Raw genomic sequence first — 22,706 nt, 5'->3', positions numbered from 1 at the left:
TTAGCATGAGGTTGTAAGTAACAAGAAGATTTCCCAGGACATAGACATATCTGATATTGGCAGAAAGATTAACAATAATTTAAGCTAACTGCACTGTCCAATTTACCGTAGCTATTACAGTGAAATAATACCATGCTATTGTTTGAGGAGAGTGCACAGTTTTGAACATGAAAAGTTATTAATGAACAAATTAGGCACATTTGGGAAGTCTTGATTCAACATTTTGAACAGAAATACAATGGTTCATTGGATCAGTCTAAAGCTTTTCACATATACTGCTTTCATCTAGTGGCCAAAGTCTAAAAGGCACCTGGTCTGGAATAATACAATATGGCCTTTCTCTTGCATTTCAAATGTGGTACAAGAAAAATATAAAAATACGGTTGTTTTTTTCTTTGTATTATCTTTTACCAGATCTAATGTGTTATAATCGCCTACATTCCTTTCACATTTCAAAAAACATAAGAGTGTTTCCGTTCAAATGGTACCAAGAATATGCATATCCTTGCTTCAGGGCCTGAGCTACAGGCAATTAGATATGGCCATGTCATTTTAGGCAAAAATTTAATAAAAAAAAGGGTCCGTTCCTTAATTAAGAGTTTCTAGATAAGGAGTTTTGTGCTTGGGGATTTTTGTCAGGAATGATAATGTGCATTTGCTCGTTAGTTAGCTAGATAGCTAACATTAGCTTGCCAGGCAGTTACACATGAAATTAATGGGGTGGCAATTTTATTTTATTTATTTTTGTATTTCTAATTTTATTTGTCACATGCTTCGTAGACAACAGACTTATACTAGCAGTGAAATGATTACTTACTGGTATTTTTCCAACAATGCAGAGTTAAAGATAAATATAAATAGTGACACAAGAACAAATACAGTGAATAACGAGTAAAAATAACATGGCTATATATATATATATATATATATATATATATATATATATATGGAGTAGAAAAGGTGTACGAGGTAATTGAGGTAGCTATGTACTGTACTTATATAGTGCCTTCAGAAAGTATTCATATTAATATTCTACATTGTTTTATTACAGCCTGTATTCAAAATGGATTAAGTAGACTTGCCTCACCCATCTACAAAAAAGACCAATGACCCATTTTTTGAAAATGTGTTAGAAAAGAAACACAGACAACTCTCATTTACATAAGTATTCACACCCCTGAGTGAATACTTTGTAGAGAAGCACCTTTGGTGGCGATAACAGCTTTGAGTCATATTGGGTATGTCTGCATTTGTTTTGCACATCTGGATTTCTGCCACATTTTTTGGAGGGCAATCTTCCAGTCTTTCCACAGATTTTCAATGCGATTCAAGTCCGGGCTTTGGCTGGACCACTCAAGAGGCTCTATTTTTGGCTGGAGTTAAGGCCGTCCTAGTTTCAAAATGCACAGTTAGTTTGCAATTTCGTAATAAAATAAAACTGGTTAACTGTCATTTTCCAGCCCTAACGCCCGGTTCGGAAATGTATCTGTTTTATATCAGCTCCTTGCGCTCAGATGGGCGGGGTGGAAAAATTGGAGGTGTGTCCTTGTCATGATCCAAAGTGCTAATTTCAGGCAGTGCTGATAGAGCCATTTAAGACCAATCAAAAGCTGGTTTTAGCAGTTGGTTATGGCTTGAATTTTGACAGCAGAAATGCAGCCTGTCCAGCTGTGACACACACTGCCCATAGAACAAGAGTAGCCTAATATGCTTTTGGTGCCTGTATACTTCGTATTTAGAAACAAACTAAATGTCTCTTCACCCCCCCCCCCCCCCCCCCCCGCAATTTAGTTTTATTTGATTAAAAACAAGCATAGCCTCCCCTCTAAATGAATTATTTTTTTGTCTGTCCAATGCAATCACGAAGTAGGCAAGAAGACTGTCGATAAAGGGTTAGGCTCTAGAGACCGCTTGGAAATACATCTTAAAATCACCAAAGCTTTACTAAAGTATCAAGTTTGAGAGGAGTAAAACAGTGAGCTGACACTCACCTTTATCAATGCATTGTAGGCAGGCCCGCATTATTTTAGCCATGCATGTTCCGTTTTTGGATTTGCGTAAAACCCTCTCTAGTCTGCGTTGTTTAATATGCCCACTGGGAGAAATGTTGGTGCCTGTAAGTGCGAAATAGGCTATTTAAAACAGGTTGTTGCTTAGTTTTGTTTAGAATTATTCATTATCTTTTTAGGCCTTATCAATAATGAATTTAATCTTCCTTATTGCTTGGCATGTCCATGCTCAGTCATAATGCAATTTACAGTAGGCCTAGCCCCCATATCAGTGTGAACGCTATTGAAGTCATTCAATTACTTAGAACAATGTGGACTGCAATTTGGTTTAAGTTAACCGATTTAGCAAAGATGAGATAGGTCTACAATTTGTTATTTCATTTCTGTAAGCTATTTAACTATAAAAACAGTCTAACATTGGAATTGGAGTTGATTCCAAGGCAATACATAGGACCGTAAAAACAACTTGAAGCAACCACATATTTCTCCATGGAGCAGGTTCTGATTGGCCAGTAAGGGGCGAAGCCTCGACATACCCACAACTTGTTTATTCATCACAACCCAGCACTATCGCACTCACACCAGCAAGTGCGCCGATTATTGTGATAGTGAAAATTGCAAAAATATTTGCCACACCCCGGAACCTATAGTGTTACCGCCTGCGCTTAGATTTACCAATGCGTTAGGTTTGTTAAAAATAGAGCACAAGGACTTTCACATTCTTGTTCTGAAGCCATTCCAGTGTTGCTTTGGCTGCATGCTTGAGGTCATTGTCCTGTTGGGATGCAAATCGTCACCCCACCGTCTAAGACTGTTTGCACTCTGAAGCAAGTTCAAGGATTTTCCTGTATTTAGCTACATTCATGTTCCCTCTATCCTTACCAGTGTCCTAGGCCCTGCCGCTGAAAAGCCCCTCTATACAGTGCCTTGCGAAAGTATTCGGCCCCCTTGAACTTTGCGACCTTTTGCCACATTTCAGGCTTCAAACATAAAGATATAAAACTGTATTTTTTTGTGAAGAATCAACAACAAGTGGGACACAATCATGAAGTGGAACGACATTTATTGGATATTTCAAACTTTTTTAACAAATCAAAAACTGAAAAATTGGGCGTGCAAAATTATTCAGCCCCCTTAAGTTAATACTTTGTAGCCACCTTTTGCTGCGATTACAGCTGTAAGTCGCTTGGGGTATGTCTCTATCAGTTTTGCACATTGAGAGACTGAAATTTTTTCCCATTCCTCCTTGCAAAACAGCTCGAGCTCAGTGAGGTTGGATGGAGAGCATTAGTGAACAGCAGTTTTCAGTTCTTTCCACAGATTCTCGATTGGATTCAGGTCTGGACTTTGACTTGGCCATTCTAACACCTGGATATGTTTATTTTTGAACCATTCCATTGTAGATTTTGCTTTATGTTTTGGATCATTGTCTTGTTGGAAGACAAATCTCCGTCCCAGTCTCAGGTCTTTTGCAGACTCCATCAGGTTTTCTTCCAGAATGGTCCTGTATTTGGCTCCATCCATCTTCCCATCAATTTTAACCATCTTCCCTGTCCCTGCTGAAGAAAAGCAGGACCAAACCATGATGCTGCCACCACCATGTTTGACAGTGGGGATGGTGTGTTGCTTTTACACCAAACATAACATCTTGCATTGTTGTCAAAAAGTTCAATTTTGGTTTCATCTGACCAGAGCACTTTCTTCCACATGTTTGGTGTGTCTCCCAGGTGGCTTGTGGCAAACTTTAAACAACACTTTTTATGGATATCTTTAAGAAATGGCTTTCTTCTTGCCACTCTTCCATAAAGGCCAGATTTTTGCAATATACGACTGATTGTTGTCCTATGGACAGAGTCTCCCACCTCAGCTGTAGATCTTTGCAGTTCATCCAGAGTGATCATGGGCCTCTTGGCTGCATCTCTGATTAGTCTTCTCCTTGTATGAGCTGAAAGTTTAGAGGGACGGCCAGGTCTTGGTAGATTTGCAGTGGTCTGATACTCCTTCCATTTCAATATTATCGCTTGCACAGTGCTCCTTGGGATGTTTAAAGCTTGGGAAATATTTTTGTATCCAAATCCGGCTTTAAACTTCTTCACAACAGTATATCGGACCTGCCTGGTGTGTTCCTTGTTCTTCATGATGCTCTCTGCGCTTTTAACGGACCTCTGAGACTATCATAGTGCAGGTGCATTTATACGGAGACTTGATTACACACAGGTGGATTGTATTTATCATCATTAGTCATTTAGGTCAACATTGGATCATTCAGAGATCCTCACTGAACTTCTGGAGAGAGTTTGCTGCACTGAAAGTAAAGGGGCTGAATAATTTTGCACGCCCAATTTTTCAGTTTTTGATTTGTTAAAAAAGTTTGAAATATCCAATAAATGTCGTTCCACTTCATGATTGTGTCCCACTTGTTGTTGATTCTTCACAAAAAAATACAGTTTTATATCTTTATGTTTGAAGCCTGAAATGTGGCAAAAGGTCGCAAAGTTCAAGGGGGCCGAATACTTTCGCAAGGCACTGTATGCCTCATCATAGTCATATCTCGGCGATCTAAGGACAGTTGACTTCATGGTATAGTTTCTGCTCTAACATGCACTGTTAACTGTGGGATCTTATATAGACAGGTGTGTTTCTTTCTAAATAATGTCCGAATTGGACATATATCTAATAAATATTGAATTTAAGCTGTGACACACCAACATATGGAATGAGTCAAGTGGTATGAATACTTTCTGAAGGCACTGTAGGTGGGGGTAAAGTGACTAGGCAACAGGATAGATAATAGACAGTGCCAGCATCATATGTGGTGAGTGTGAACGTGTGTGTATGTGTGTGTCTGTTGGGGAGTCAGTGTAAGTATGTGAGTGTGTGGGTAGAGTCCAGTGTGTGTGCAAGAGAGTTAGTGCAGCACAATGCACACAAAACTAAATGCTTTATCAAGCTAGCTATCTAGCAAGATGATGAAGAAAAAAATTCACTCTCCACTCTCCACTATCCCATACTGCCAGTAACAGCTCGCTTGCTAGCTAACGTAAGCTGAACAGTTAGGACAACATAGCTAGCTAGCTACTACACTGACTCTCGGCAGCTAATAGGCAGCTGCTTCATTCAGAAACAAGTCCTTTGTAGCTCAGTTTGTAGAGCGTGGCACTTCTAATGCCAGGGTAGTGGGTTTGATTCCTGGGACTACATAAAATATATGAATAAGTCACTTTAGAAAAAATAATCTGCTAAATGGCATGTGTTATTATATTAAATGCATTCTGATGTAATTATAATGTTGGTAGGTACGCTAGTTTTCCAGTTGTAGGCATCTGGCTAGTATTGACAAGGGCTTACTACAAATTCTGGCTACAACATTAGCGCAGCTTGCTAGTTCTGATCTACAGCAGGCACAAGCCAAACATACCTGTAGCTTAATTAAGCTATTGCCACTGGAGTCTGGAGTATTTTAACTAGGCTGATCGGTTGGGAATCTGTGCTATGTGAACATAAAAAAGTTCTGCCGGGCAGATGTGTACCTCTCAGTAGTCTGTATCCTTGGAGTGTCTGAGCCTTTACATGCATACACACTTTAAAACCTTTACTTAAAATGCTTATCATTATGGTGTTTGATTTGTTCCTTCTCTAACTGTGCTTTTGTTGATAGGGTTGGTGAGGGCCGTGCCTGCTGGAGTCTGGGAAATGCCTATGTGTCTTTACAGAACCATCGCCAGGCCCTGCACTACGCCCGCAAATACCTAGACATTTCCAGAGAGGTAACTAGTGACCACTGCATCTACACAATTTTTATGAGGAGGTATATTACTGTGAAGACAGTTTATTTTCAACACCAATATATTTGCAGTCGCTTTTTGAAAACTGAAATCCCATACACCTTTAGTCAATACGATGTCTCTCTCTCTCTTTCTCTCTCTCTCTCTCTGTGTCTATCTCTCTCTCTCTCTCTCTCTCTCTCGGTGTCTCTCTTTCACTCTCTCTCTGTGTCTCTCTTTCTCTCTGTGTCTCTCTCTCACTCTCTCTCTCTCTGTCTCTCTCTCGCTTAACCTACTCTAAGATTGGGGACAGGAATGGCGAGTTGACTGCCAGGATGAATGTGGAGCAGATGATGGAGGCTCTGGGGGTCAACGAGAGTGACCTTTCATCATGTGGGTCAGAGTTCGAGGTGCAAGGTAACAGAGAGATTTCTTTCTATGGTTCTTCCTTGAACTTGTATTTTCAGTGTGAGAGGAAATTATGACCATGTGCCAGAGTCTGGTGTAACAGTCAAAGCACCCAACTCCGGACCACACAAGGCCCCTCGCGACCATGCTGTTTGTGCCCCTCTCTGCCACAGGGTTCTGCTTAAATACATCCATTATGACCACTGGAGTTGTTGAAAGGGATGAAGTTTCCCATGTAGACACTGGTTTGAGTCTAGATGTGTTTGTCCTCTTGGTGGTTCAGTGTGGGATTTGAGGAGTGTAAAGATGATTCTATAATTCTAGATAATTCTACCTGGAGCGCCAAAATCATAACATGCTGAACTAACAGTCCAAATTATTTAATCTACTTTTGTTGTTTATAAAGAGTAGATTTTCAATTTGACCCATGTCTGCACTTTTTGTTCTGAGTAATGACAGTATTAATACATATGGAAAGTCCTGTACAGTAAGTTTTGTCTCTGACCAGCCTTAGTCCACGTGCACTGCCCATCTCTCTCTCTCTCTCTCTCTCTCTCTCTCTCTCTTTCTCCTTACCACACCCCACGCACAACCCTGAGCACAGACTCGCTCTCACACTCGCTCAGAAGGAGAACATTTCACTTCTCCATCAAACTTTGAGTTGAGAGAGGCGTCCGTCCTGTGATTAGTTCCTCCAGGATACTTACTGGACACCGCAAATGGAATACAACTATAGACTAATAACAATTATAGCAACATTTGACTTAAATTTAATGGGATTGACAACAATAACTGTACCATAGCTCTCTGAGTCCGGAGTATGAGGTAAGCAAGGTCGAGGCTTAATTATAGCCTTTTAATTCTTTCAAAATACTGTACATGGAATTGGAAGCTTTACTTTCTAGTTGCCATGAATCTGTAAAGAATACTTGAGAGGTTTGGATGCACACTTTAAAAGGCTTTTGTAAAATGCTATAGCCCATTTTCCATTCAATCGGTTGAGGGAGATGTATGTACAGTATATGTCAGAGGTGGAGTGATGTTAGCAAAGCTCAGAATAAGCTCTAGAGAATACATACATTTGTCCTTGTGCAAATATCTCAAAGCCCCAGGCTTAGATAGATGATGTGTCACTGTGCTTCTGTCAACAGAATCTTCCTCTGCTGATCATTCATCTCTAGGGCCATAGTCTTAGTGAATACATTATGTATGACCCTCTAAAAGGATTTCTGTACAAGTAAAAAGTATTCTATAGAGTCATCATTTCAGCTCTATTGTTCTGAGGTTGGATTCAATCAATCATGGATCAGACGATGGATATGTGTACTTTGTAAAGGAAAATGTATTCTGCCAAACAGACATGCACTTCATCTGTCAATTGTGTGTTAATTATTCATGTACAGTTGTACAAATTATGTACAGTTGTACATTCTCTACAATTCTACATGCACAGTGCTGAGAGTTAAGAGGAATTCAATGTATTGTTCTTATCTTAATAACCCTTTAAGTCATTGTGACAGCTTGTAAACCAATATCCAGGCAATATACTCTGTCTTCCTACAACAATGTTCTAAGGCTATGACAGGAGAAAGATAAAGGGGCCATGTGAGACATTGTCTGATGAAGATAGACTGATCAACAGGTCAATGTTTGACAGTTCAATGTTTGAGGTCACTTGAGGTCATTCTGGGCCATTGCATCTTCCATTGCGTCCGGGTCTAGGAGGAAAGGATGAGTCAGGTGGACACAGCCCTTTTCTGTGTACGGAGAGGACGTGCTGGATGTTTATTTAAAACAGGGAGCGTCTGTTTGGAGCAGCAGGCCCACACTGTATAGACTGTGGTTAGGTGGGACCTGAGGTCAGGCCGCCCTGGCACTGCCACCTCACAGAATAGAAATACAACAAGTAGAACAGACACTCCGACTGGTGATGGTGATTAAGATTGTGTTGGTGATTTATTGGTGTTTTCTTTTCTCTATGCAGGAATAAGGCGTTCTGCCTTATTGGTTAGGTGATGTATGATAAAATTTGTCCTGTCCATACATTTTATGTCTGTCTGTGACAGCTCTTCAGTGTGTCAGTACACTGGAACACGTGCGAGCCAAAGGGAAAGAGTGTAGATAGATTTGGGGTGGCCAAATCCAGCGTGAAACCCACATACCTTTGTAGATACCTAAAAACATTTTTTCCCTCTAAATAAATAGACAGGTGGGTTCTCTGACGCACATAACATAAACACACTGTAAATAAAGAGACATTTGCGTCCCATTTTGAATAAATAGGTCCCAGATACAGTGGGGCAAAAAAGTATTTAGTCAGCCACCAATTGTGCAAGTTCTCCCACTTAAAAAAATGAGAGAGACCTGTAATCTTCATCATAGGTAAACTTCAACCATGACAGACAAACTGAGAAAAAAAATCCTGAAAATCACATTGTATGATTTTTAATGAATTTATTTGCAAATTATGGTGGAAAATTAGTATTTGGTCACCTACAAACAAGCAAGATTTCTGGCTCTCACAGACCTGTAACTTCTTCTTTAAGAGGCTCCTCTGTCCTCCACTCGTTACCTGTATTAATTAATTTGAACTTGTTATCAGTATAAAAGACACCTGTCCACAACCTCAAACAGTCACACTCCAAACTCCACTATGGCCAAGACCAAAGAGCTGTCAAAGGACACCAGAAACAAAATTGTAGACCTGCACCAGGCTGGGAAGACTGAATCTGCAATAGGTAAGCAGCGTGGTTTGAAGAAATCAACTGTGGGAGCAATTATTAGGAAATGGAAGACATACAAGACCACTGATAGTCTCCCTCGATCTGGGGCTCCACGCAAGATCTCACCCCGTGGGGTCAAAATGATCACAAGAACGGTGAGCAAAAATCCCAGAACCACACGGGGGGACCTAGTGAATGACCTGCAGAGAGCTGGGACCAAAGTAACAAAGCCTACCATCAGTAACACACTACACTGCCAGGGACTCAAATCCTGCAGTGCCAGACGTGTCCCCCTGCTTAAGCCAGTACATGTCCAGGCCCGTCTGAAGTTTGCTAGAGAGCATTTGGATGATCCAGAAGAAGATTGGGAGAATGTCATATTGTCAGATGAAACCAAAATATAACTTTTTGGTAAAAACTCAACTCGTCGTGTTTGGAGGACAAAGAATGCTGAGTTGCATCCAAAGAACACCATACCTACTGTGAAGCAAAGGGACCATGACGACTGATCCTTGTAAAGGAAAGAATGAATGGGGCCATGTATCGTGAGATTTTGAGTGAAAATCTCCTTCCATCAGCAAGGGCATTGAAGATGAAACGTGGCTGGGTCTTTCAGCATGACAATGATCCCAAACACACCGCCCGGGCAACGAAGGAGTGGCTTCGTATGAAGCACTTCAAGGTCCTGGAGTGGCCTAGCCAGTCTCCAGATCTCAACCCCATAGAACATCTTTGGAGGGAGTTGAAAGTCCGCGTTGCCCAGCAACAGCCCCAAAACATCACTGCTCTAGAGGAGATCTGCATGGAGGAATGGGCCAAAATACCAGCAACAGTGTGTGAAAACCTTGTGAAGACTTACAGAAAACGTTTGACCTCTGTCATTGCCAACAAAGGGTATATAACAAAGTATTGAGAAACTTTTGTTAGTTGAACGTTTAGTCCATAACGTTGCTTGACCGTTGGTTAGGCTATTAGCTGAAACAAAAGTAGGCTGCATGAAAAGTCCAATACTGTTAATATAACCGTGTGTTACTGCAGGTTATCAGTGAATTTATGTAAATTATTAAGCATACCTGCATTTCCTGCAGTGTAGGAAAATTCTCTGCAACAAGAGTGATCACATTAAGGTCCTACATCTGTAGATCTACACAGATAGTAGAAGTGTGAGAAGTGGACTGCAGAAATGGACATGCAGTCCCGTCCCTCACAGAGCTGTTCTGGGTCTCTGTGAAGGTCCTCCAGGTCACACACTGGCCCAACATTTGCTATGGGCGCATAACTCGTAAAGGGCCCCTTATTCATAGTTTGTTTGCCTGGCTGTCTGACTGAACCTCGTCCTCACTGCACATCATAAGACCACAGCACACACATGGGAAACCATGCACGCCGCGTTGAGCTCCCATAGAGTTCATGGGAATCAACTGTTCGCTCTGTATGTGTGAAAAACTGTTGATTTTCTGTTTACAAGATTTATCTCACGGTTGCGCACTGTAGTTTTGAATGGTCAACATACAGAACTTTCTGTAATACATCAATGTTAGTGTCATTAGTAAAACAGAACGTCAACTCTCTACAAGGGGTTTGTAAACTGTTGATACACTGAACAAAAATATAAACGCAACATGCAACAATTTCAACGATTTTACTGAGTTACAGTTCATATAAGGAAGTAAGTTAATATAAATAAATTCTTTAGGCCCTAATCTATGGATTTTACATGACTGGGCAGGGGCGCAGCCATGGATGGGCCTGGGAGGGCATAGGCCCACCTACTGGGGAGCCAGGGCCCAGCCAATCAGAATGTGTTTTTCCCCACAAAAGGGCTTTATTACAGACAGTAATAGTCCTCAGCAGCCCCCTTGGGAGGTCCTGGTTTGGCGTGGTTACACGTGGTCTGCTTTTATAAGGCCGGTTGGACGTACTGCCAAATTCAAAACGACGTTGGAGGCGACTTGTGGTAGAGAAATTAACATTAAATTATCTGGCAACAGCTTTGATGGACATTCTGCAGTCAGCATGCCAATTGCACACTCCATCAAAACTTCTGGGGCATTGTGTTGTGTGACAAAACTGCACATTTTACAATCACATTTTAGAATTGTCCACAGGACAATAAAAGGCCATTGATCAGGCTGTTCAATCAGCTTTTTGATATGCCACACCTGTCAGGTGGATCGATTATCATGGCAAAGGAGAAATACTCACTAACCGGGATGTAAACAAATTTGTGCACAAAATTTGAGAGAAATAAACTTTTTGTGTGCATGGAAAATTTCTGGGATCATGTATTTCAGCTTTTTTTATAGTTTATGATGATCGCACAGATTCAATCATGAACTGATAATTATTGATCAAATATTTGTATTCACTGTAACAATCCTAGCCTTGATGAGTTACTGTGTCTCTGACGTGGGATTGTGGATAGGATGTTTGTCTTTAAAGCCCCACTCAGGGCAATAATGGCCCTCCATTCATTACATTACTAAAGGGCACACTTAATCTTCCATTGACAACTTTACAAAGGGTATCTGCTTTAATGTCCTCTTTTGCGCTCTTCTCTGTTCTAGGAGCCAGACCAAAACACACCAAGAGAAACAGCATGGACAGTGTCGAACTGTGGAAGTACTCGTCAGATAAGGTAAAACAAAGTCATTTTGTTTACTCCATTTTCGTTTTCTCACACCATTTCTCTGACAGTTTTCTGTAACACAACTTACATGCTACATTTCACATTTCTATAAAATGACAGCACACAAATGTAAAATAAATGAGAATCCATTGGTATACGTTACTTTCCCTGCAGATTGGAGACAGCCAGGATGTGGACAGTATATCCCGGAGAACCAAGAGTCAGCAGTCTCAGCCAGGCAGAGGGAAGGGCTACCCCGACAGCCTGTCCTCAGATGACAGGCAGTGGTTGGAATCCCCTGTGGACACCGATGACATAACTGTCCAAGTCCCGCCTCCAGTGAGTCTTAATTTTCAATTTCAACTAATGCTCTGAAAAGCTCAGTTAACCATGAAAGATGATTTTCCATCCACTCAACTGATTTTAATCTGAGTAGATTTATTTTTTTAAACTTTCTTTTTAAATTGCCTACCAGCCCTCTCGATGGCATATAACTTCACTTTCTGAGTATCTCTCTGCTTAACAATAACATGCACCTGGTTTTTACTAGTCGAGTTGATTTAGATTAGTCAAATTCATCCCTGTCTCATCAGCTCCCCTAAAAGGCATCAATTACAAAGACTATTGTTTTCAATGTGTAGTGTAGCACTATAATGGACTCAGACACAATGACTTTGAACTGTGTTAGTTTTAGCTAACAGTAGCGATTGCTCCTCTGAGTATCTTGTTTCTCCTTAAAGCCCTAATTAAATCTCACACTTTCCACCTAGTATGAAAGTGTTCTACTGAAAGGCATTATCTACTGACTCCAGGTTCAGTTTCCCCTCTGCATTTAAGGATCGTCAGCCTTTTAAACAATCAATGAAAGCTAACCTGACAGCTAAAGCGGCATAAATGTGGTTAGCGAGCCAATGCTGTTGGTCAGGAAGAGGCTTCTGAAGTCTGTAGGGTCCTTGCATCCAGATTTACGTCATATGATGATAGTGGCAAGGGAAAGTGCTGTAGGTGAAACATGATGTGATTTAATGAGGGTTAATGGCCATACTAGGTCTCTAGGTTACTTCCTGGTAGAGAGGAGTGCTATGTCTGATGGCGCTTCCAGGAATAACACTAAGTAAACTTGCTGGCCTTTCTGACTGCTCTAGATTGTTCATAACAATACACCTTTGTGCTGTCCTTATCCCTAGAACATCATCGGCCAGCTTCAGCCAATGGGGTTGTGTAATTCAGCGCCTGACTCAACCAACCATGCATCTCGGTTCTGTGATGCTGTTGATTGTTGTAATCAGTGGACTGCTGTTGAAAAGAGTGAGGAAGCCATTGTGTGAAGGATGCCTGTTATTTATTGGCTGACTAAAATAGCTGTTGTACCATTGTGGGGTGGTATGGAGACAAGGTGCACTTCCTCTGTTGCTCATCTCTCTCTTTATTCCAGAACTAGACTCAATAATATATTGAACTGACAATAAAAAGGGTACTTGGTCCAAAAAAATTCACACTAGGTCATAAGTCACTCTGATCACAAAATGCGAGGGGAAGGGGTCGGCCATTGGGAAGTGGTGAAATGTCAATGGTTACCATTGTGTGCCTCTCTGTGTGTCTATTAAGGATAGCGGCGCAACTTTGAGTTCTGGTTTCCTTAGCAACACTGATTTAATTTAGGGAGAGTCCTTTCCCCTCTCACTTCCACCTTTCTCTCTCTCCCAACTCACACACTCTCTCCTTCCACCTCCCTCTCTCGCTCCCCTTCACCATAATTGAGTAATTGAACAATACATAGGCAGAGGAAAGATCCAGACAGAGAGGCAAGGGGAGAACAGACAGAATCCAGGAAGTCACAGCTCATTATGCTCGGAGGGGGAGAAAATTACAATCACGCGGAGATCAGCTGAGGCACAGGAAGACGCACAGAATGTTTCTTCTTTTGCTGGTCAATTTGGGAATTGATCACAGAATAGCATTTTAATGAACTTATAGTATTCACGGATACTTATAGTATCCATATTAATTTATTCCTGCTATAGATACAATTATTAAATAGATGGCTTGATTGAACCCAATGAGATGTTCCATTGTGCTTGCCGGAACTGTCTCTTGGCAGTGCTCAGAGTTTGTTTTTCCCGTGATTTGTTAGTGGGCACTCTCTGCCCATCCCCCTGCCTCGGCTGACAATGTGACCTTCATCAGAGGACCCCCCTCTCCTCATAATGAGTTATTTTCCCACAGTGGGAGAGAGAGCTGCAGCTAGGACAAAGATGTCCTGCAGAAGAGAGAGAGGGAGGGGGAAGATGGATTTATAATTATATGAATGAATGAAGGAATGAATGAGTGGTAGAGAGAGAAAGAGAGAGGAGGAGATGGGAGAGAGGGGAAGGATGAGAGAGGGAGATATAGGAGAGAGGGGGAGCGATGAGAGAGGGGGGAGAGGAGAGAGGGGGAGCGATGAGAGATGAGGGAGCGATGACAGAGGGGGAGAGATGAGAGGGGGATATAGGAGAGGGGGGAGCGATGAGAGAATGGGGGGATATAGGAGAGGGGGGAGCGATGAAAGATGGGGGATATAGGAGAGAGGGGGAGCAATGAGAGAGGGGGACATAGGAGAGAGGGGGATATAGGAAAGAGGGGGAGCGATGAGAGAGGGTGAGAGATGAGAGAGGGGGATATAGGAGAGAGGAGGATATAGGAAAGAGAGGGGGAGCGATGAGAGGGGGATATAGGAAAGAGGGGGGAGCAATGAGAGAGGGGGGACTGATGAGAGAGGGGATATAGGACAGAGGGGGATATAGGAAAAAGGGGGAGCGATGAGAGAGGGAGAGAAGGGGGAGCGATGAGAGAGGGGGACATAGAAGTGATTGGGAGCAATGAGAGAGGTGGATTTAGGAGAGAGGGGGATTTAGGAGAGAGGGAGAGATGAGGGGGGGTGATGAGAGAGGGGAACGATGAGAGAGGGGGGAGCAATGAGAGAGGGGGGAGCGATGAGAGATGGGAGAAGGGGAAGAGGGGAGGGTGTAATGAGGAGGACAGGCGTCAGTGGGGACGGATGGGGGAAAGAGAGCACCGAGAGGGAAGGGTGGAAAGGAGGAGAGTGGTGAGGGAAGGGGGGAAGGCAGGGGAGTGTGAGTCCGGCGTGTGGAGAGTGAGGGAAAGAGGAGAGCGCTCGGAGAGAGAGAAAGAGTGAAGAAAGGGAAAGAGAGGTGCTTGTGTGGTAAGACACTTCACTGTACTCTTTATCTGTATGATAATTTGATGGATGATGGTGTTGCTTGAACTAGTCTCTCTAATTTCTTTACTTTGTTAGCCTAAATGTCTGTTTCTTGCTCTGCCAGAGAGGCAGGCACATTTTGTGGCAATTAATTATTTTACGATGCCCAGTAAAGCAAACGTTTGAAGTGTAGCCTAATTTTGGTCCAAAGTTTTCACACGAAAAGTCTCTGCTGAAAATGTGACCGCCTACAGCAACAGCACTGTTGTATCGTACTACTGAACATTGTAGCCTCTGACCAGATTCTGGTGAGCTTATTCACTGATAGTTGCCTTTGTACAAATCACACTGCACCGAGTTGAGACTTAAAGGTTCTTAATTATCAACGTAAATTAAAAAATATCTAAAATTTGCTTCCAGACAAAATTGCCTTGTACAGTACGTGTATCCAGTCCTATTTTTGTGGAGATAATGTTTGGTGTTGATTGGGACATTATGGTGTGTGTGCCTGCGAGGCGTGGTGGGGAAAGGGTGAGGAGGATAAGGACACCATCCGCCATTATTGATCCATGATGTGTCCTGTGGCTCACTGCCTTTAATGCCTGCCATTAACCTGCCCAGGGTTTTATCATCAACATGGAGGCAGGATCACACACTGACCAATACAGAGAATCATGTTGATATTGTAGATGGCCACAGTACTGGATGTTGATACTCAGAGGAGGCTTTATATGTGTACTATATTTTATACCTTTATTTAACTTGGCAAGTCAGTTAAGAACAAATTCTTATTTTAAATGACAGCCTAGAAACAGTGGGCCTTGTTCAGGGGCAGGACAGCAGATTTTTACCTTGTCAGCTCAGGGATTTGATCTTGTAACAAGTCCAATGCTCTAACACTAGGCTGGCTACCCGTTGCCCCAAACTCAATACTATATTGAGAGGTTGTGCTATGTTTGATGACCAAACAGCAATTTATGAAGGCATCCTAGTTGGCCAGATAGTGAGAACACTCTTATGTGCTATTCCAGTTAGTATCGAAGCCATTTTTTGTCCAAAGTGCTATGAAAAGGTTGAGAACAACTCAAACAACAGCAACTCAATATATAATGGTACAGGTCACCATAATGGCAGAGAGCCAATAATTGTACTGCCACTGATTGCATTGGTCAACAATTGGACAATCTAATAGCCAATAGTCAATGGAGACAAACAGACAGACTGTGTATCTATTTGGCCATGTGACTCATTAGACACTCTAATACCAGGACATACTGCATGGTCATTTCGCAGCAGTTCAATAGTACTTGATATGCGAAGCAAATGTTCTCCTCTATCTGGAACACCAACTGCCCCAAACCAGGGATCCTGTTAAACAAGCCAAACAGAAACCACATAAACAGGATACAAGAGACAAGTGGGTCAGTGTATGTGGAAATACAGTGCATTCAGAAAGTATTCAGACCCCTTCCCGTTTTCCACATTTTGTTACGTTACAGCCTAATTCTAAAATCGATTACATTTATTTTTGTCCTTATCAATTTGCACACAATACCCCATAATGACAAAGCAAAAACAGGTTTTCTGAAATTTTTGCAAATGTATATACAGTACCAGTCAAAAGTTTGGACACACCTATTCTTTCAATGGTTTTTATTTATTTTTACTATTTCCTACATTGTAGAATAATAGTGAAGACATCAGAACTATGAAATAACACATATGGAATCATGTAGAAACCAATAAAGTGTTAAACAAATCGAAATATATTTTATATTTGAGATTCTTCAAAGTAGCCACCCTTGGCCTTGATGACAGCTTTGCACACTCTTGGCATCCATCTAACGTAACGAAATGGGGAAAACGCCAAGGGCTCTGAATACTTTCCCAATGCACTTTGTGCGCCTGTTACATCACTTAACAACAATGTCCCTCTGTTTCAGAAGCTAGGTCGTGACCCCTCCGATGAGGACTGCTTCTTCGACCTTCTCAGCAAGTTCCAGAGCAGCCGCATGGACGACCAGCGCTGCCACCTAGACGACCTGAACGAAGAGAATGGAGAAAATGGCGAGAACGGAGGGGCCGTCTCTCTCAATGAAATGCTAGGTAGGTTAATGACTGTGACGGCGGTCTAAAGCTAGAGCATCACTAATACTACTATGGACCGTCATTACTTCCAGCGACTTGATTTGACGTCAATGCATGATTCACTCAAAGCAATGGTCTCTAGTCAGGTATGTGTGGCTTGGAATATCTTCTGTCAATGACAGTACAATATAGTTCTCCTCCTCTTGTGCTTCTCAGACCCTACACTCATCACGTCACCCCAGACAGAGGAGCTATTTGACCTGATCGTCAGTTCCCAGAGCCGTCGCCTGGACGACCAGCGGGTCAGCATCAGCAACTTACCCGGCCTCAGGATCACCCATAACAACCTGGGCCACCTGTGTGTCGATGCAGACCCCCAGGAGCCAAGCGATGACTTCTTCAACATGCTCATGAAGTGCCAGGTAGGGCCATGTCTCACTGCTTCAGCATCTCTATGGGTTGAATCTTAACCTAAGATCTGCGCAAATAACTAAAATGTTTGTGTTGAGTCTCTGGTACCATCAATCAATGCATGATTTAGGTAAAATACTCAAATGTTTGTGCATACTGTATCTCAGGCTATGCAGGATTCATAACTGCAGGACTTGCTATTTTAGATGTCTGTCTCTCCCTCTCTCTCACTCTCTGTGTCTGCTTCCAGTCCTCCAGGATCGATGACCAACGGTGTTCCCCACCAGAAGGGGGGCCCCGGGCCCCCACGGTGCCTGACGAGGACTTCTTTAGTCTGATCCAGAGGGTACAGGCCAAGCGCATGGACGAGCAGCGGGTCCACCTCCCATCAGATGAACAGGATGGGCCCGACTCCGACCCAGAACCACCCTCCGGAGACTCCAGCTAGGGACCCAAGCACACATCCCTCGGGGAGTCTGCCTCATAGAAGGTGGAGAGAAAGAGGAGAAATGGGCCACCACCTGAGGAGATCTGTGAAGGGGTGAAAGTAAATTAGGTTGATGTGTGATGCAAGATCTGAACCCTATGTGCAATATGTGGCCCCCTTTCAGCTGTTGTGAATCTGTTTAGGTTTGAAATGTGTGTAAATCCGATAATGATGAAATGGAATGTATATGATACATTTATGTGAATTATGGTTTGGGGTGTTTCGCTAGGGATTGAGACGCCAACAAGAAATAACAGATATTCATATTTACCCCATTTACTGCCTTAATCAGTTTTTCTCTGACTCAGATTGTATTCCCAAGTGTCAGGGGTCTGTGGGTTCAAAGTGCATGATAGAATAGTATTATTGCTGCTGGTATTATTGGTGTAGCAAACAGTATTGGCTACAGTTTTCGGTGGCAACAACATGGTTAGTTAAGGTCTCTTCATCATTGAGTTAATGTCCTCTGGAGCACAACCAAACAGGTTTTCAAACAATATATCAATTTATCAAAATAGTAAAAGATACAGTGAAAATACATTTTATGGATAATAGTATACAAAATCAAGAAAAGCACATTTTAGGGAGAAATTCAAGGGAGAAATTGAGTAGATGGATCAGGGGACTTTTTAGGACAGGAAGGGAGTAGATGCACAGCCTATGCACACAGAATCCTGTTTTGCAGGGAACTCCTGCTAAAATGCCACAGCTGTTGGTCTTCAATTTCCAATCATCTTCAACAGATGTCTCATATTCTGCTGGTTTACTGCCCCATTGTGGTGAAACTTGTATACTACAACTGTCCTGTGTACCCCATTGGAAATTATTTGTAATTCCTGCGGAAGATTGAGGATGTAATCTTCTGCGCAAGTATATTGATTTTAAGCACTTTTTATTATTTTAGTGACAAGCTATACTTAAACTGTACAGTATGTACATTGCATATTTTTTGCTGATCATTTTTTAAAGGTTAGTGTATTTGCAACAAAAATGTCCTGTGTGTATTTTATTCAGTTGTGGATATCAGAGTTATTCTGTTACAGACCCAGCAGACCAAAGACGGGTGCAAACTGAGGAAAGTAAACAAAAACGGCTTATAGTAAGATCTAACGTACTGTACATATATGTTGCCTAACTGATGTTCCACAATGGACATTTTAGTTGCTCTTCTTCTTAGGGACTCCATTTGTAAACATATTAATATTAGCGTGTAGCTCTTCTTTGTACCTCAAGGGGTTGTGAACCTAACCCAGGATGGGTCGTGGTCCAAATGATTCATCTCCATCTCTGTAGTAAGAGGGTAACAAGGTCCCCACTGTTCTCCAAAAATAGTTGATTTCCTCTATTTTCTCATACCTTATGAGGATAAACTTGGTCCAGACCTATCCGCTATGCTTCTATTTGTCTCTGCCATATGTACATATTTTTTGTATTTATGTTCCATTTGAGGACATGAAGATGTCCCCTCTGCTTTTAATAAAATGTTGATTCAAATGTTTCATGTGCCTCTGTAGTCATCAACAGTGTTGTTTTAAAGATTACCATAAGAATGTCTGCTTTCAAATTAGGGGCTATGCTTAAACTTAAACACATTGTACGTAGGTGGTGTTGAGACTGCCTTTTTTTAATTACACCCCATTCTACAGTATTCTACAGTATTTTGCTAAACTATTCTTATGGCTTATGGCTTATGATTCAATTTCCCCCCAGTCCAAAGACATGGACATTCTTTAGATATCAGATGTGGAACATTTTACAATATATTCACAGTCTCCTCGCCCTGATAAGAATGACTCCTTATAACAGCAACTGAAAACACGGCCATAAAAAAAGATGGAGAGTGTCGTTGACTTGCCCTTGGTTGGGCAAGGCACAGTGGGCTGACCAAACATGTTGGTTTGCTTTTCTCTGTTTTCTAGAGGAGATTATCCCAGAAACCCTAGACCTACTCCAATTTGCATACCACCCAAACAGATCCATAGACGACGCAATCTCAATTGCACTCCATGCTGCCCTGACCTACCTAGATAAGAGGAATACTTCCGGCGCCGACAGAGATGGCCGCCTCGCTTCTCGTTCCTATTTTTCATGTGTTATTTATTTGTTACCCCAGGAAATCGTCGGATTTATTACATACAGTCGGGAGGAACTATTGGATAAAAGAGCAACGTCAACTCACCAACATTACGACCAGGAATACGACTTTCCCGAAGCGGATTCTCTGTTTGGCCCACCACCCAAGGACAATGGATCGGATCCCAGCCGGCGACCCAAAACAACGGCGCCGCAGAAGGGTCAGACAGAGCGGTCTTCTGGTCAGGCTCCGTAGACGGGCACATCGGGCACCGCTCCCGAGTATACTACTCGCCAATGTCCAGTCTCTTGACAACAAGGTAGACGAAATCCGAGCAAGGGTTGCCTTCCAGAGAGACATCAGAGACTAGCGTTCTTTGTTTCACGGAAACATGGCTCACTCGAGACACGCTATCGGAGTCGATACAGCCACCAGGCTTCTTCACGCAGAAACAAGCATCTCTCTGGTAAGAAGAAGGGCGGGGGTGTATGCCTTATGATTAACGAGACGTGATGTGATCATAACAACATACAGGAACTCAAGTTCTTTTGTTCACCTGACTTAGAATTCCTCACAATCAAATGCCGACCGCATTATCTACCAAGAGGATTCTCTTCGATCATAATCACAGTCGTGTATATTCCCCCCAAGCAGACACATCGACGGCCCAGAAAGAACTTCATTCGACTCTATGTAAACTGGAAACCACATATCCCGAGGCTGCATTTATTGAAGCTGGGGATTGTAACAAGGCTAATCTAAAAACAAGGCTCCCTAAATTCTATCAGCATATCGATTGCGCGACCCGGACTGGCAAAACCCTGGATCGTTGTTATTCTAACTTCCGCAAGGTGTATTAGGCCCTCCCCCGCCCTCCTTTCAGAAAAGCTGACCACGACTCCATTTTGTTGCTCCCAGCCTATAGACAGAAACTAAAACAGGAAGCACCCACGCTCAGGTCTGTTCAACGCTGGTCGACCAATCGGATTCCATGTATCAAGATTGCTTTGATCATGTGGACTGGGATATGTTCCGCATAGCGTCGAACAACAAAATTGATGAATACGCTGATTCGGTGAGCGAGTTTATTAGCAAGTGCATTGGCAAGTGATGTTGTACCCACAGTGTCTATTAAAACATTCCCCAACCAGAAACCGTGGATTGATGGCAGCATTCGTACAAAACTGAAAGTGCGAACCACAGCTTTTAATCAGGGCAAGGTAACTGGAAACATGACCGAATACAAACAGTGTAGTTATTCCCGCCGTAAGGCAATCAAACAAGCTAAGCGTAAGTATAGAGACAAAGTAGAGTCGCAATTCAACGGCTCAGACACGAGAGGCATGTGGCAGGGTCTACAGTCAATCACGGACTACAAAAGGATCACGGACTCCCAGACAGATTAAACAACTACTTTGCTCGCTTTGAGGACAATATAGTGCCACTGACATGGCCCACTACCAAAACCTGCGGGCTCAGCCAACGTGAGTAAAACATTTAAATGTGTTAATCCTCGCAAGGCTGCAGGCCCAGACGGCATCCCCAGCTACGTCCTCAGAGCATGCGCAGACCAGCTGGCTGGTGTGTTTACGGACATATTCAATCAATCCTTATCCCAGTCTGCTGTTCCCACATGCTTCAAGAGGGCCACCATTGTTCCTGTTCCCAAGAAAGCTAAGGTAACTGAGCTAAATGACTATCACTCCGTAGCACTCACTTCCGTCATCATGAAGTGCTTTGAGAGACTATCACCTCCACCCTACCTGACACCCTAGACCCACTCCAATATGCTTACCGCCCCAATAGGTCCACAGATGACGCAATCGCAATCACACTGCACACTGCCCTAACCCATCTGGAGAAGAGGAATACTTATGTAAGAATTCTGATCATCAACTATAGCTCAGCATTTAACACCATAGTACCCTCCAAACTCGTCATCAAGCTCGAGACCCTGGGTCTCGACCCCGCCCTGTGCAACTGGGTCCTGGACTTCCTGACGGGCCGCCCTCAGGTGGTGAGGGTAGGTAACAACATCTCCACCCCGCTGATCCTCAACACTGGGGCCCCACAAGGGTGCATTCTCCTGTACTCCCTGTTCACCCACGACTGCGTCAAGTTTACAGACGACACTACAGTGGTAGGCTTGATTACCAAAAACAACGAGACGGCCTACAGGGAGGAGGTGAGGGCCCTTGGAGTGTGGTGTCAGGAAAATAACCTCACACTCAATGTCAACAAAACAAAGGAGATGACCGATCACTTTAGGAAACAGCAGAGGGAGCAGCCCCCTATCCACATAGACGGGACAGTAGTTGTATCAGGGGGCAAACTACCTGCCCTCCAGGACACCTACACCACCCGATGTCACAGGAAGGCCAAACAGATCATGAAGGACAACAACCACCCGAGCCACTGCCTGTTCACCCCACTATCATCCAGAAGGCGAGGTCAGTACAGGTGCATCAAAGTGGGGACCGAGAGACGGATAAACAGCTTCTATCTCAAGGCCATCAGACTGTTAAACAGCCATCACTAACATTGAGTGGCTGCTGCCAACATACTGACTCAACTCTAGCCACTTTAATAATGGAAAAATTGATGTAATAAATGTATCAGTAGGCACTTTAAACAATGCCACTTTATATAATGTTTACATACCCTACATTACTCATCTTATATGTATATACTGTACTCTATACCATCAACTGCATCTTGCCTATGCTGTTCGGCCATCACCTATTCATATATTTTTATGTACATATTCTTATTCCTTTACTCATTCCTTTACACTTGTGTGTATTAGGTACAGTGCCTTGCGAAAGTATTCGGCCCCCTTGAACTTTGCAACCTTTTGCCACATTTCAGGCTTCAAACATAAAGATATAAAACTGTATTTTTTTGTGAAGAA

The 22,706-nt window shown here is 42.7% G+C and overlaps 1 protein-coding gene across 6 annotated transcripts in view; it reads left to right on the top strand.

Annotated features, from left to right (window-relative positions):
* LOC110523609 (G-protein-signaling modulator 1) overlaps nt 1-19,219 on the top strand; it is a 51,252-nt gene extending 32,033 nt beyond the window's left edge. For 5 of the 6 annotated variants that reach the window (XM_036977281.1, XM_036977277.1, XM_036977282.1 and 2 more), the window contains 7 exons: nt 5,668-5,776; nt 6,076-6,190; nt 11,472-11,542; nt 11,708-11,872; nt 16,679-16,841; nt 17,040-17,245; nt 17,485-19,219. In XM_036977281.1, coding sequence (XP_036833176.1) covers nt 5,668-5,776; nt 6,076-6,190; nt 11,472-11,542; nt 11,708-11,872; nt 16,679-16,841; nt 17,040-17,245; nt 17,485-17,682 — 1,027 coding nt within the window. In that variant the 3' untranslated portion in view covers nt 17,683-19,219. The remainder of the gene's footprint in view (nt 1-5,667; nt 5,777-6,075; nt 6,191-11,471; nt 11,543-11,707; nt 11,873-16,678; nt 16,842-17,039; nt 17,246-17,484) is intronic. The other variant, XM_036977278.1, reaches the window with a different exon arrangement.
* Nucleotides 19,220-22,706: the final 3,487 nt, after the last annotated feature.

This window comes from Oncorhynchus mykiss, chromosome 5 (assembly GCF_013265735.2).
Source record: "Oncorhynchus mykiss isolate Arlee chromosome 5, USDA_OmykA_1.1, whole genome shotgun sequence".
NCBI classification, from domain to species: Eukaryota; Metazoa; Chordata; class Actinopteri; order Salmoniformes; family Salmonidae; genus Oncorhynchus; species Oncorhynchus mykiss.
Note: the sequence above shows the minus strand (reverse complement) of the source record. Positions and strands in the feature narration are given on the sequence as shown.